At 40.7% G+C, this 16,536-nt stretch overlaps 1 protein-coding gene across 1 annotated transcript in view; it reads left to right on the top strand.

Annotated features, from left to right (window-relative positions):
• Positions 1-16,536, top strand: part of AOX1 (aldehyde oxidase 1) — a 62,297-nt gene that overhangs the window by 30,324 nt on the left and 15,437 nt on the right. The window contains exons 15-25 of the mRNA XM_044431888.1: positions 2,538-2,700; positions 4,344-4,436; positions 5,837-6,006; positions 6,954-7,080; positions 8,207-8,329; positions 8,530-8,626; positions 9,116-9,240; positions 10,485-10,618; positions 11,513-11,600; positions 12,722-12,817; positions 15,597-15,779. Of these exons, the coding sequence (XP_044287823.1) occupies positions 2,538-2,700; positions 4,344-4,436; positions 5,837-6,006; positions 6,954-7,080; positions 8,207-8,329; positions 8,530-8,626; positions 9,116-9,240; positions 10,485-10,618; positions 11,513-11,600; positions 12,722-12,817; positions 15,597-15,779 (1,399 nt within the window). The remainder of the gene's footprint in view (positions 1-2,537; positions 2,701-4,343; positions 4,437-5,836; positions 6,007-6,953; positions 7,081-8,206; positions 8,330-8,529; positions 8,627-9,115; positions 9,241-10,484; positions 10,619-11,512; positions 11,601-12,721; positions 12,818-15,596; positions 15,780-16,536) is intronic.

Below are 16,536 nucleotides of genomic sequence, written 5' to 3'. Positions count from 1 at the left end.
CAGGGAAGGTAAGGGGCAATTCTCTCAAAAATTGTCCAAGCTTGTCTGCTTTTCCACTCACCTCCCTGAACTTGGCTTTGAGTTCAGAATTGCACTGCAGGTCAATTAGCTCCATTTGAAGCACAAGGGGGGCATCTTCTGCATCGAAGGAGAAGGGGTCAGCAAAAATGTGAAAAGTGGCTCTGTGTGTCTTGAAATCTGCAAACCTGTGATCAAATTCTTCCTGTAGCTTTACAATGGCATCAGCATACTTCTCACCGCTGAATGGTGTGCCAGAATCCATGAGTGCCTTGCATGCTGGGAAATGGCAGAGGTTTGTCTGAGAAAGCTGGGCTTTCCATAACACAAGTTTTGTGGAGAATGCTCTGACATTGTCATAGGCAGCACTGACAAGCTGTCCCTGGCCTTGTAATTACTTGTTCAGTACATTTAGCTCCTGTGTGATGTCAACAAGAAAAGCTAAGACCATGAGCCATTTGGGATCACTTAGTACAGGAACAGCCATCCCATCTTTCTCCATGAAGGTTATCACCTCTGCTCTCAACTCAAAAAACCTCTTCAAGACGTTTCCCCTGCTAAGCCAACGTACCTCGGTGTAGTAGAGCACATCCTCATATGCTGACTCTATTTCCTCTAAAAAGGCACGGAACTACCAGTGCTTTAAGCCCCTGGATCTGATATGGTTGATGCATTTCACAATGTCAGACATCACATTGTCAAACTTCAGGCACTTGCTGCAAAGGGTCTGCTGATGGATAATGCAGTGCAGAGCAATGGCCTCTTCCACACCTCTTCTTCCAATTTTCTTTGAACAAGTGCCATGACTCCATTTCTCCTCCCTGTCATTGATGGCACTCCGGTGGTTATTATTCCAGCAAAACTCTTCCATAGTAAGCCGGCATCTGCAATGGCATCACACAGCTGGCGGAATATCTCCTGAGCGGTGGTCTGGCCATGCATTGGAATCACTGTGAGTAACTCCTCCATCACTTCAAAATTGTCGTCAACACCACGGACATATACTGTGAGCTGCGCGGTGTCAGTGACGTCTGTGCTCTCATCAAGAGCAACTGATTATGCATGAAAATGTTTAGCATTCTCATGCAGTTGATCGTAAATGTTACCTGACAGGTCAGAAATGCGCTCTGCCACTGTGTTGGCTGAGAGGTTGATGTTGCTAAACTGACCCTTTTTTTCCAGACAGACTATACTTGCAGCCTGTAACATGCACTTTTTGATGAACTCACCATCTTTAAATGGCTTTCCTGCCTTAGCAATCATCTCACTCACTACGTAGCTGGCTTCGACTGCTGCATCACTCTCTTTGCTTGCTTTCTTGAAAAAATCTTGTTGCCTCAGTAGACATGTTTTAAGTTTGGCGACGCAGTCCTCTCTCTCATCTCCCTGGTATTTTGCATACTCCTCAGCATGTCTAGTCGAGTAATGACGTCTGACATTGTACTCCTTGTGCACCGCAACTTTCTCTGTGCATATAAGACACGTTGGGATGCCCTTGTGCTCAACAAAAAAATATTCCGTTTCCCACTTCTCCTGAAATGGTCTGTGCTCATCGCCAACCTTTCTCTTCACGGCAGGTTTTGAGAAAGACGTGACTGGGGCTGGGTGACAAAAAAAACGTATTTGCACTGGGTGACAGGATATATTTTCTCTTCCCTCGGTGACTCTCCCGAATCACGTTTCAAGTGACTAACGTTGTTAATTTGCGTTGCTGTCACGATCCTGAGCTATGGTAGCCCACAGGTGACAAAAAATATAAAACGCCCAGGCAATGTTCCCTCTAAGCTGCGCGCCGGGACAGGCGGGGCACCGGGGAGGGGCCCTGCGGCCTTCAAAGTGCCGGCGGTGCCCGGGCCGGCCTCCGGGAGCCACACGGATGAGCGGCCCACCACCACCATGGTGGTTGGCCTTGGGCGGCAGCGGTGGTGCTGGGCCGCTCATCCCGCGTGGCTCCCGGAGGCCAGCCTGAGCACCGCTGGAGCATTGAAGGCCACAGGGTGCCTCCCCCATGCCCCGCCCGTCCCGGCACACAGCTTAGGGGGAACAATGAGCCCAGGGTAATGACTCACCCAGGTGCGTGTGAGAAAAATGCACGGGCCGCACTATCACTAAACTTTGATATCAAGTGGGGGCCACAAAATATCGTCCCACGGGCCGCAATTGGCCCGCGGGCTGTGAGTTTGAGACCCCTGCTTTAAATTGTATTCCAGTGCTGAAATTTATCCTTGTGTTCCGCATGCTTCTTTGCCACTTTGAAACAATCCATTTTACCTTTTCGCGGTTAATAAAATGAGATATTGCTGTTATAACTGCAAGCTGTAAAAAATGTGAATGATAAATTTTTGTATATTTTTGTACAATGCTATTTTTGTACAATGTATATTTTGGTACATCTCTAATTGTGAATACTGTTTCTTTAAATCCCATTGGTATATCACTATAGCTGTTGGGCTGTGTTTTGTTAGTTTCTTTGTAAAAAGTTTTCATTTTGAATCTTCCATACATTTCCCTTCTTACAGAAACTGGAATGAACAAACACTGGAAGAAGCTTGCAGGCTAGTCTCTGAGGAGGTGTCTGTCCTTGACCCCCCTCCGGAAGGAATAACAGAATACAAACAAACTCTGATGATCTGTTTCATATATAAATTCTATTTACAAACATTGCAACAATTACACCAAATGGTAACTTTCTGTAACTGTTATTACAGGAATCATTGATAATTGGTTTAAAAATAGCTGTTTATTTATTTAAACCATTTCTATGCCGCCCCCATCGCAACAAAGCCTCGGGGAGGCTCATTATCCATTGGCTAGGCAGAATCTAACTTTGTTACACAGATTTGCACAGACTACAATATGGTGTATCTTGTACATCAAAACAGACAATCATTTCACTAGGAATTGTTTAACCTTTCTTTCCAAAAATTTAAGGCCGCATATTGTCCAATGACAAAGGCAGGTAAGAAATACAGTGGCTACTTAAAAATTTATTATTTAAGTATTTATTATATGATTTATTTGTTAGCATCTTGATAACTGCCATAAATGTGGGTGACTAAAAGGAATAAGATAGCTGCACAAACTAGGTTTTGATGCTTTAAAAAATATTACAAATTTATTCTAACACTTCCTCCCCACAGCAAAAATGGCGTCAGAAAAAAAATCACTGATTAGCTAGAAGAAAAGTATCTTGAAACATGTTGAGAAGCCAACTGACTTGTGCAGTTGTCTCTGTTCTCTCTTTGTTTTTAACCCTTTCTCTCCATTGTGCAATAAATACCATTCCCAACTGCTCCATGTCGTGATAGCCATGGCATCAGTATTTGTCATCAGTGTGATTGCTGCGTAGAAGGTAGATGCACGAGTGCCATAGACACTGCTCTGTTTTAGTTTTAATTTTGTACAGAAACAACACAAGCAGAGATTATGAGGCTAGAAGTGTTCCACTGCATTGCTTCAGAATTTGAATAGTGCAGGTGGATCTCTCATTGCCCATCCAAGATTGGCCATTCTGGCATTCACACAACTGCTGTGTAAAAACAATGAAACAATAATTATCACAAGTATTTGCAAAAAATCAGGAGGGATAATTAAAAAAAGAACGGTTTGGCAACCACAGGGGAAGTTTGAAGAGCCTTTTTGTAGTGATCAGTTTAGGGGATAAGAAGCGCCTGCTGGGCAGCCAGATTTCATGCTCTTCAGAAAAAACATTAAAGTGAAGAAAAAGCCACAATGAGCCTGAAAGTGGTTGTGATTGAAGTATGTGTAGGGAAGTTAGTGTCAGCTGACCCCAATTGTGGCTTGGGCACTTCTGTGGCGGCTGGTCCTGGTGAATGCCAGGGCACACTTAAGAGGCTTTTGCTGCTCTTCCCATGTGATAAGTAGCTGATTCCCTATACCTACAATGGGTCTGCCGGCCCAGGTTCAGATGCCACAACAGTCCATTGTGGGTGCAACCACCCCTTCTGCAGCCCACGGGTCATTGAGGTTATCCTTAACACAAGCCACCCCATGAGCATCAACCTGGGTTTACATGACAGAACAACCCACCATGGGTAGCAACCCACAATGGTTTGTCATATCATGCAAATCCAGTCATTGCGGTATGATGTCTAGAATGTTTGGACTATTTAGGAGGAGTGAGGATGTTGTCTGCCTGGCCACAAAGTTCACGGATTGCCTTGGGAAAATCATATTCTGTGAATCTAACTTAACTCACTGTTGTGAGGAGCAACCCAGAGCTCCTTGGAAGAAGGGCAAGGCACAAATGTGATAAATAACAAATAAAGGAGATCAGTGCTAAATAGCATTTATCTGTTTTTCAGTATCCATCTAGCTATCTCCCTATACCACTGAAATATATGAGAAGCTTGGAGGAGTTCCATACTAAGTTACCTCATGGTTCACAAAAGTACCAGGTCAGTGGCATCTGTTAATAACTATCACCGGTATTTGTTGGTTAGGGTGTAGTCACTGCCTGCCCGACATCCAGCACTCTAATCTCACCTCAGGGTATGAAAAGCTGGATCATGGCTATCACACAAGATTTTGCTTAGTATTTGCAAATACCTTAAAAGGTTATATAAATGCAGTGGAGGCTGGTAGGGTTGTATTGTCTAGTAATTTGACCAAGCCTATACTTTTGTACCATTCATTGTACACTCAGGCTACCTTCCACAAGGTCAAAATCTAGTCCCAATCAACCTAATACAGGTTGCATAAAAGCTCACATTAAGTTATGTTGTGTTCTATTGAACAGGTAGCAAAATGGCCATCCAAGGGAAGATGTGTGTCCTTTGTGAACACTTGAAAACCACACACCCACCCTTTTGTTTTTAATATTTAATATGCATGCATTTGCTCACTTTTTTAAAAATCAAAGTATGGGAGGAAAGCTATGGCAAATCTAGACAGCATACTAACAAGCAGAGACATTACCCTGCCGACAAACGTGCATATAGTCAAGGCTATGGTTTTCCCAGTTGCAATGTATGGCTGTGAAAGCTGGACCATAAGGAAGGCTGGGTGCAAAAGGATTGAGGCGTTTGAATTGTGGTGCTGGCGGAGACTTCTGCAAGTCCCTTGGACTGCAAGGCGATCAAACCAGTCAGTCTTAGAGGAGATCAACCCTGACTGCTCTTTGGAAGGCCAGATACTGAAGATGAAACTCAAATACTCTGGCCACCTAATGAGAAGGAAGGACTCACTGGAAAAGTCCCTGATGCTGGGAACAATAAATGGCAAAAGAAGGGGACTGCAGAGGATGAGGTGGCTGGATGGAGTCACTGAAGCAGTCGGTGTGAGCTTGAGTGGACTCCGGGGGATGGTGGAGGACAGGAAGGCCTGGAGGAATGTTGTCCATGGGGTTGCGATGGGTTGGACACGACTTCACGACCAACAACAACAACAATGGGCTATACCCTGAATTGATCTGTGTTGGCAGATTAGGAACCAACTGAAAATGCAGTTGAGATTAGGAGTGCTCTGTGAAAATTTGCCTACAAATTTCAAGAGAACAGTGGTATTCTAGTCAGTTGAACTGAAGCACTATGGAAACTTGAAAGTAAACCCCACTGAAATCAGCATGATTCTGTTGTAAGAATATGAAATATTATATTGCATCTTAAATACTAACTAGCTTATTATAAGCTCTTCATCAGCCATAAAAATCATTTCCAAAATATATATCCAAAAAAGTATTTATAGAGTCTGTTCCATAATAAATTAATATTTTGTAATAGTATTGTCTATGTCTTTGTAAAGCTTCCACATTGCAAGTAAGGATGCCATACTTTATTTGCTTTGTTTTCTTAAACAGGATGTTGCTCCTGAACAATTGCCCCATGACACAGTGGGGTATCCCATCATGCATCATGCAGGTATTAAGCATGCCACTGGAGAAGCAGTCTATTGTGATGACATTCACCCCTTGGAGAAGGAATTCTTTCTGACCTTGGTAACAAGTTCAAGAGCCCATGCACAGATTGTGTGAGTGCAAAAATATGATTAGCATGGCACCTGGCTTGAGAAAGGGAACAGAAAATTATTGACCAGGTTCTAATGATCCCCAAAACTAGTTCCATGTGCTTTATGTCAAACATCAGAAATTCCTCCTTCCCCCAAAACTTAAAAATTAAAGAAAAAAATAAAAATTATAATGAAAAATTGTAAAATGTTTGTTTAAGATGGATCCAGCTTAAGCTAGTGTATATTCTTCTTAGGTGTTTTTCCCCATTCTGCACCATCTCCACCATATGGTTTCCTGCTGAATATATAAAAATAATACATTTTGGCCCTGATCTCACTTGGGAAAGAAGTTAAAAAGTCAGCTTTTATGTTTTACGTTGGTGGGTTCTCTATATCTAGTCCTTACCACTTTCCAGTCAGTAGATTACTGTGAGTACAGATTTTAGAAGGTTATAAATATATGGATTGGAAATTGATTGCAACATGCACATCTGCACACACAATTTCCCCATCTAACTATGGATTCATTCCCAGGGACTTGCTTCCGTGCTCCCCACCACTAGCTAAAGTATTAATATTTTGTAAAAAAATGTACAGTGTTGGTGTTTTTGACTGATCATTGTTTCTTTAATTCGTAACTGTTATTACAAAATGCAGTCTGGTTTAGTTCCTCACACTTTTCTGTGAGTAATTCCCCTTGAACTTGAAGGGGCTTACTTCTCCTTGGATTACACTGTACATCCTTTTTTGCCAAGTTAGTAAACCTTTGTTTAAAAAAACTATACAATTGTATTCATGGTTGATGAAATAATTTCCCAAGGATTGTGTAGTAAAATCTCCTCCGTCTAATCTTAAAATATAATTTAGGGGATATTTTGTTGGAATTTTAAAGAATCAATTTCTAGAAATAATTTCTAAGCTAGTTATACCATATTTCTAGAAAGGATGAATTACATTTTGCTTTCCAGATCAATTGATATATCAGAAGCTCTTCAGCTGCCAGGAGTAATTGATGTGATAACAGCTAAAGATGTTCCAGGTTCAAATGAATTCTGTTGCCTAACTCAACCAGAGAATTTATTTGCAGCAGATAAGGTACTGTTTATCTGTGGTTTATCAACTTCTTTTACTGAAATAAATACACATTTATTTTCTGGGAAAGTACAGAATTCTATTAAAGCAGTTAACAGTGACTGTGTTCACATGACACCTGGCTTGCAGTGTGCTACCATGAGGACTCTGTGGTATTTTAGGACTCTTGACCACTCAGAGTGATATTCCAACAGTGGAAGGATAAAGGATACCGATTGAGGACTCTGCAGTGTGTTCAAGTATTTGAATGGGCAGCGTATAGGTGCTGTGCCCCAACAGATGTTAGGCTATTTGAACAGTTTTTGTTGAAGCGCATGTGTAATTGCTATTAAGGTATATGCATTGCATATGTATTAATTGCTATGGATATATACAAATCCCTGAACAATATTAAAAAAGGAGTAAAGGGAAATAAAAGTTGGTTTGCTTAGTAGGGACCACTCCGCAGGTGCCATTAGAAATGTGAATGGAAACCACACTGGGGGCTCCTGCACTACACAAAAGGCAATGCGAAGTACCCATCCATCTCACATGGGATGTGTTCTAAGGCTTCAGATGCTGAATGCAGATTTTGGGCAGGCTTATATGTATTCTTTGAGATACCCTGGCTCCAGGATGTTTAGGCCGATATAGGTAAGAACTAGCAGTTTGGAACTTAGCTGGTACTTTTGGCAAGAAATACAGGATTGCTATGTAACAGAGAGAATTTGCAATGTTGTGGTGACTTAATGCACAAGAAAGTGACAGTGAGCTTCATTTGTTTGGAATCACAGGACATATACACCACCATGGACAAGAATCCATGTACATGCATACCCATCAGGCAGATAATTTGCCCTGTCAACTTTTTTCGTCCTGATCACCTGTGGGTCATGCAGAGGCAGCTCCTCTCTCCTCCAAATCTCCCCACTCCCACTGTCCCACTCACTCGCTGAACAAAGTGCTGAACACTTAGTCACAATTTAGGCAAAGGACACATACATGCAGTTCCAGCTGCTTGATGTATTTAAGCAATGCAAACTGCCTTTGCACCTTCCTTGCACATCTGCATCTGTACCACACTTGCTGCATTAAGGTTCATTTTGTCTTTCTCTGCATGTGCACAGATAATATTTCATATATTTTTCAGGTAACCTGTGTGGGTCAGATAGTTTGTGCTGTGGTTGCTGATTCAGCTGCTCATGCAAAGCATGCGACTACAAAAGTAAAAATATCATATGACGCTCTGGAACCAGTTCTTCTGACTATTGAGGTAATTTCTATACGGCATGCAACACACTGAAAAGTTAAGCAAATGATGAAAAAGTTGTCAAATTCAGTAAATTGTTTTCAACAGTTTTGACAGGTTAGTGTTATTGCACCATGCTAACTTTCCCAGAGCTGGCTGCCAAAGTATTCAAATATTCAAAGGAGGATCCCACATATATATATTATTTACCACCCCAACTGCAGGAAGCAATCGAGCACAAGTCATTCTTTGATCCAGAAAGAAAACTAGAACTAGGAAATGTTCAGGATGGATTTGATACAGTGGATCATATTCTTGAAGGTAATTCTGTATAAATGCTACACAGCAAAAGGAAGGTTCCACTCTCTCTACAGCTGTGAATCACATTTTTGAAGCTGCAATTTGCACTTCAAAGGAAGCAGAATCTTCAGCTATGCACTTTTGTTGGGAATGTAGCAAGGAGAGAAAAGGTTAAATTTCCCCATCCCTCACCATCCCAGGGCTGCTGAGGCTTTCCCAAGATCCCATTTATGCAGGAAACGAAAAACTGCAAGTTAAAAGCATCCACATAATCCATGTCAAATCTGGTTTGATGGAAGAAGGTACTCCTCTATATGGACATGGAGAAATATGCACTAACAATACACAGGAGACTCAAGTTTGAGACTTAACTCCCAACAAGTTGATGCTGGTGGAATTCCTCTAAATATAAAATAAAGATTGTCCTGTCGAAGTTTTCAGCATAATTTTTCTAAGTTACTTTATGTTTTAAACCTCACTGATTAATTTTCTCTTTGACTTTTGGGACAGGGGAAATTCACATTGGGGGACAGGAGCATTTCTACATGGAACCTCAAAGTGTACTTGTTGTTCCAAAGGGAGAAGATAAAGAAATAGATATTTATGTGTCCTCACAGAATCCAGCATTTACTCAGGTAACAGTGAGAGTGTAATCTTAATAACAGTATAACTACAGGAACTGTTCCTCCAACCCTATGAGGAAGCATTCCTTTATGCAAGCCCCCCCTCTGCAGTCCAAAGTAGTATGGTCCAAACACAGGTTTACCACCTCATTTTCTGCCTGGGAGAATGAAGCTAAAAGGAAAAGCAGTTTCACACAAATGTTCGCAAGAGAAAAGCAATAGTTCTGGGGCTTCTTTCAGACTGTAAAGAATGGAAAGAGTGAGACCTCAGTGCCAACTGTATATCTACTCACCCTCTAATGCTTCCAGTAAACAGATTTTTCAAGTTCTGTAGTTTTTCAAAAACTCGTTTGACCAATGAAAATGGCAGTATGGAAGAAACATTTGTCTATGTCAAGGGTAGTTATGCTTCTCTCATAGTACTTCCAGTCCTCTAAAGAAAACCTAATTTCTCAGCCTCATGGTGCTGTGTAAGATTATTGGGTCAGGTCCATATATTTCTCTCCAGAGTTCATATTTCAGGGACCTTAAAGGACTCTGAGTCCCAAGCCTCTGGGTATTAACTGAATGACCAAAAGTCAAAAACCATTTAACTTCCCCTTCTCTTGGAGCCTTTTCCTGTGTAATTCAATGCCTGGCAACCAAGATGAAATTGGAGGTTTCTGCCTCCTCCTGGGGCTTGGCTCTTTCCCCTGGTGTCAGCTTCTGAATGCTTCCAGATGAAGGGTTCCTGGCATTACCAAAGGCATTAAGCACCAATTTTGCATTTACTTTAATCAATTACCTGTGGTAAGAAAAAAAGATAAAAGAGGCACCAGGAAACAATTGAATGTTTAAGCTGAAGATGCTAAGGTCAAGAGCTCTCCTAAAACTTTGTGAATGAAGCGAGTATATGGCACCAGAAAAGCCTCATCTGAGAGTGCCCTTGGTATAATTTGCACTGATGCTTTCTATGGGACCATAAGACTTGTATGAGACACTCCCAGAAAGCAACTTGCTGCACCAGTAAGCTTTGTGGGACATGGTGCAGCTATACGCAACTGTTAGTCTACCCCAACTGTGCTTCACTGACAAACAGTTTCTCTGTCTGCATCCTGATTGTCATCTAAATTCCTTAAAATCACCTTGATGCGAATGATACTATTGGCTCAAAGGCCAAGGGTTGCCAAATGTGACGTCAGTGGGATTCAAGCCAGGGTCCAAAAAGAACCAGTATATGTAATACCTCTTTATATATCTTTGCATTGATCTTACAGGAGCTGGTGGCCTCTGTTTTAAATGTCCCCTGCAATAGGATTATGTGCCATGTAAAACGAGTTGGAGGTGGATTTGGTGGGAAAGTAACTAAACCTGCTATTCTCGCTGCTGTCACTGCAGTGGCAGCTAACAAGTACGTATGTAGCTTAAAAGCCTGATTTAAATTGGAAAATGCACAGTAACAATCAGTTATGAATAATGATACAGTAACTCAGAAATAGCTTGAGTGTTGCCCTTTAAGTAACTAGCAAGTAAGCCAAGTTACACACTACACAGGAAATTAAAATAAGTGATCAATTTTATCTGAGGAACAGTTTCTGTCCAATGCCAAATATGGTGCTCATGAAGCAAAATCCAGACATCCACTATTTTTCTTGGATTATTTTCTGTCTCATCAAATGCTTGTCATCACTTCGTCTAAGAGAGTGAAGGCCAGGATTATCACAAGCTCTTATGCTGGGAAAAATATTTTGATGACACCAATAGGCCATAACTGAGGCACCATATTGAATATTATGAGATGATTTTGGTCCATTCGTTCAATTTATTACTGGTTCAAACTTCTTGTGATAGAAGATACGTCCTCAAGCCATCTTTCCTCCATCTATATTCTTCTCTCAGGAGAACTGAAGATGGTTCAAAAGAGAGTTCTGCTTAAAGCATGTCCTATAGACTTCACTTTTGCAGCTTATAAATATTTCTGGTAAAATGCTGTTTAAAGGAGGGAAGCTTGGGTCTGAGGAACTGATCATAGGGTCAAAAGAATTATTGGGGGACAGCAGTAAGCCATCCTTAGTCTGCTGCTAATTCCTTCAGGTTTTTCATGGAAGTGGAATTCTAGGCTTCATCCTTTGAAGCCTATGATCTCTGATGTCCAGGTCAGATGGGATCCTTGAAGCTTCTGATTTTCCAAGCCCCTAGATGTTGCTCCAGACTGGGAAGCCAATACCTCAATTCCAGTTGAAACAAATGCATTTAGCTGGTTGTTTATAGCTCTACTTCAAGTAAATTTAACATCTCTTTTCAGAACTGGTCATGCAGTCCGTTGTATTCTAGATCGAGCAGATGATATGTTAATAACTGGGGGTAGGCATCCTTTCCTTGGCAGGTACAAAGTGAGTAAAATAAAAAATGATACAAACAAAAGCCTTTTTGATTTAATTATTTCCAATAATGAAGCAGTCCTTTGCACCTGAACCTAATCAAATTGTGCATTTGCAGAAAACATTACTTTACCCACTGAAAGCCAGTGTGGTGCAGGGACTAAAGAGTTGTACTGGGAATCCAGGAGCTCCAGGTCCCAGCCCCTGCTCAGCCGTGGAGCTCACTGGGTAACTTTGGGCCAGACACGGACTCTCAGCCTAACTGATCTCACGAAGTTGTTGTCAGGATAAAACTGAGAGGAGGAGGGCATTTATGCAAGCTGCCTTGAGTTCCTTGAAAGGAAAAAAAGGTGGGAACTAAATAAATAAATGTAACACTGCAATTCTGTGCATGGTTACTAAGAGGGGCCCACTGAACTCAGTGAAATTTTCTTTGAAGCAAGTATGCTTAAAATAAGGCTGCAGTCTTTAATCCTAATCCTTAATCATGTTCTGCTGCCCCTCCAGCACATGTCTGTGAAGTTGAAATAAATTATATTTTCTTTCCCCTCCTTTTCCATTGCTTTTGATACTGCATGGAGAAGGAAGAAATAACAGTGTACTGAGTACTTTTGGAAAAGTTACAGGCAAAACTCTACAGGCTTCCTCATTCTGGTACCCTCCAGATGTTTTGGACTTCAACTGCTGTCAGCCCCAGCCAGTGGAGTCCAGAGACAGGAATGCTGTAGTCTGCAAAACATTCTGGGTTAAATTGTGATAGGGCATGATATAAATGTATATTTTATACAAAATCAAAATTTTTATAACCAGAGGAAGACAAAAAAAACTTTTAAAACTGAACAGATAAGGGTTTATCCGATATTTTACCTCAGAGGCAAACCATGGACCAACTCTGACAGGAAGGAAGGGAGAGCTAAACAGCAAACTCTGCCTAATTGACAGGAACCAAAATCAATTTCAACCTTCATAAAAGAACACACAGCTACCCTCTTTTTTCCCAATTGTACAAACTCACAGATCTGCCATTGCAAATGTGAAACTAATGTTTTTTAATTTGGTGTTGATATCTGGTTAAACTTAGTTGTAAAAAGTAAATAATTTTTAAAAGCTGAGTACAACTGTAAACTTTGTAGGTTGGCTTTATGAATGATGGCACAATTGTGGCTCTGGATATGAGGTACTACAGTAACGCTGGATGTACACCAGATGAATCGCTTGCAATAAGTTTTGTCACTTTTAAACATTTAGAAAACCTTACTTCCAAAGTCAATCAATCCATACTTCTGATGTGGCCTTTACTTTAACCTGTTCATGTCAGGGAGGCTATAAAACTGTTGAAGCAGTCTCTGGATATGCTTTTAGGATGTATGAGGCTGAAGAAGTGGAAACTTAATCCACACAACACAGAAACACTGTAGGTAGGGAACCCAGGTAGTCCAGATGCATCTTACAACCAGAACTAGATGGAGTTGTACTTTGTCTGAGGAACTAAGTCTGGGAGTTCTGTTGGTTGAGTATATTTAATTGTTCAAAAAAGTGTAAGCGCGGAGGGAAGTAGGAATGCACACTGTAGACCTGACCCCTCCACCTCCCCGTTTTTCCCAGGAAGGTCTGAATATTTAAATGGGTGCAGGAGAATGCTGTTGCAGAAATTTGCATGCTGATAAGCACCCTGATAAGGCAGTCCTTCCAAACTTACAGAGCTCTGAATAATCGGGAACCCTAATAAAGCAGCCTTGTAGCCACATTCACCAAAATCCAGTTAAATTTCCATTTCAGGTAGGAGAGTAAGGGCCACTTAAACTTTTTGGACAGCTGACTGGGCCTTAGGACTTGGTGTTAGCTATGGAAGTTTGTGGGGCAGAGGTGATCACGAGTGATTTTTGGTAACTTAGGCTGGTACCCCACCCACTGGTACTTCGCCTATCTGGAGAGGGTAGATCTTGTTTCAGTTATCCGTGTTCTAGTGATATCCAGGCTGGATAATGCACTCAAAGGGGGACTGCCCTTAAAGTCAATTCAGAAAGTTCAACAGGTACAAACAAAACGCTGCTTCTTTCAGTACGAGTGGGTGCTGGGCAATTGCATCGCACGGCACCTAGACTTTGGCAGTTGCATCTGTGGCCAGCTTGTTTCTGGGCCCTACTTGGACTGCTAGCAGTGGCCTGTAAAGCTCTAATGGGTTGAGTCTGAAAGAACAATTAGGCTAGTGGGCCCAAAGGACTGGGCCCACATGGTATTACCACACCACTGCCACTTGTAGAGCCCTGTTTGAAATCATATCCACTGAGCCCCATCATTAGAGAGGGCCCTAAGAACTTGTCTGTTTGCAATAACCTATAATTGTTGGGACTTTTTTGAGCTGTTGCGCCATCTGGTTTTAACTGTTACATTTCGTATGCTCTCCTAATTGCTTTATTATTTTTTTTGTCTTTGTTTTTTTATATGCTACCCTGGGAAGGATTACTCCAAAAGGAGGGCTATCAGTCAGTCTTTGATATAAATAAATTTTAGGCTGCTGCACTGGAGATGTCTATGTGAATGGGCCTGTGCCCTTGGCTCATAATGGAGACAAAATTGCTGACGATATTCACAACAAAATTATTCAGGTAGTTTAGGGTTATAAGGTTATGAGTGTGAGATTTCTCCCAAGAAAGGAATCTTCTGTTTGTTTGCTCTGCAGTCAGGCACCTAACACAACTAATCAATATACACACATGTTTGATGCTGATAATGATGTATTAAGAGGTGGCCTAATAAAAACTTTGTATTCTATAAGAAAAAGAAACAGTCCTCCGATTTCTCCTCTGATGTCCCCAGTTGAAGCATATGGAAAACAGTTAAGGAAAAATAATAATTTAATAACCTATGGGGAGATGATGGATCAACACGGACAAGTTAAATCTTGGCAGCCACTAAAAAATGAAGGGAAAAATATACAATGGCCTGTTTACTACCAATTGTTTTCAAGACTGAAAGGGAAAATCCAGTCAGGGGAAGGCATTGTAAAGAGACCTGACAGATTTTGAAAAGCTATTACACAACAAAAGGGTTAGGAAGGCTTTATCAGCAATTACTTCAACTTGACACTGAAAATCAGCAAGATAAGAAATGTATGACTATTTGGATGCAAAACCTTGGAGAAATGCTACCCCATCAATGAGAAGCTTTATGGAAGAACGGCATTACATTCACAGCCAGTCAAGCACTAAGAGAAAATTGATACAAGATATTTTTTTTGGTGGTACATTAACCTAAAAGATAAAGAAAAAATAGATTAAAATTACAATGAAAATATAATAAATGGGACTTTCTACCTTCCATGGTGGACTTGAGAAATAATTAAAAGATTTTGGAAGTTGATACATGCAGAAATACAAAAAACCTTTAAAACTAATTTTCCTATGAGTCCTAAGAATATGCTTTTAAATATAATGCCAGAGATTCTTTCAAAGAACATGTCAGAGTTATTCAAATACATAACTGCAGCAAGAATTACAATTGCATTTAAATGGAAAACACCAGAATCCCTAACAACTGAAGATTAGAAAAATAAGTTGGCTAAGTATGCAGTGATGGAAAAATTAACTAATTATATAAACAGAAATCTGACTGAAGAATTTAATGATAAATGGAAATTCTGTTACATCCAGTATAATTAATATGATGTAAAAGCAAGCTCATTAAAATGTGGATGATTTATAATTGATTTGAAGTGACTGGAAAATTTGTCAGTACAGAGAATTATAGTCTTTCTTTTTGAGCTTCAATAAACTATTGATTGACAAAAAGAAATGTTTCATCTCTTTGGAAATTTGTAAGTTATGAATATATTAGTTATATTGGTTTAAGCTCCCTTGTCAATTTTATTTCACTTCTTCTCTTATGCCCTTTTTCTTTCTGTATCTTATTCATTTTAAGAAAACAATACAAATTATATATAAATATATGCACACATGCCTAACAAAGTCAACTAATTCTATTTTTGCTTTCCTAAAGGTAATAGAGAATGCATTGCTAAGAATGGACAACGCGTACAAGATTCCCAACCTAGTATGTCGAGGAAGTGCCTGTAAAACAAATTTGCCATCCAACACAGCTTTCAGGGGATTTGGTTTTCCTCAATCAGCTCTTGTTACAGAAACATGGATAACAGATATAGCAATCCAAACAGGTTTACCACCAGAAAAGGTAACCAAGTGCAGGTATACTTTTTACATTTCTACACAGAATTGTTGCTTGTATATGAAGATTCAACAGAGAATTTCTTCTTCCACATAAAGACTGTCCTTATGTTATACCTGGACTGTGCTCTTTGACAGACAACTGAGCTCACCCTTAGGGACGCCTCCCCGCTGCCCTGGTCCTCCCATGGATATCTTAGCAGACACCACAAGGAAGGCAGAGTTACCTCCTCACCACCAGTGCGAGTCATTTTTGGCTTGACACAACTTATTTTCCCTTTATCTCTTCCCCCTGCCCCAAGTTGAGAAAAGCCACACATTTCATCTCCTGCAGCCCCCTCCCCTTAAACCTTTCCACCTGAGATTCCCCCCACCCTGAAATCAAATAGCCACCTCTACCTTGTCCATACATCCATTTTCACAAATTTGGCATCCTTAGAATATAGACACATGCATACACTGACTTTAGAGCATATGTATTTTAGCATATGCAGATCTCTGCATTTTTTCCTGCCCTGTGGTCTGACCCCTGGATGTTTTTGCTACCCAGCACTGCCCTTAAAAGGGAAGTCTGTACAAAAGATATGCCACAGTCTAGTGCTTCTCAAACTTTTGAGAGTGAATTGTATCAATATAAGAAAGATGCACTTGAACCAGCACACTTTACACATAGGCTTTTAGGACATACATCTCAGCCACACCTGTAACATTGCCAACCTTGGAAGCATGTTTCAGTTGCCTGGACATTGAACCAAGAACTATCA

This window comes from Varanus komodoensis, unplaced genomic scaffold (genome assembly GCF_004798865.1).
Source record: "Varanus komodoensis strain SLA01 unplaced genomic scaffold, ASM479886v1 scaffold23, whole genome shotgun sequence".
NCBI lineage: Eukaryota > Metazoa > Chordata > Lepidosauria > Squamata > Varanidae > Varanus > Varanus komodoensis.
The sequence above is the reverse complement of the archived record's forward strand: the minus strand, read 5'-3'. Positions and strand labels throughout refer to the sequence as shown.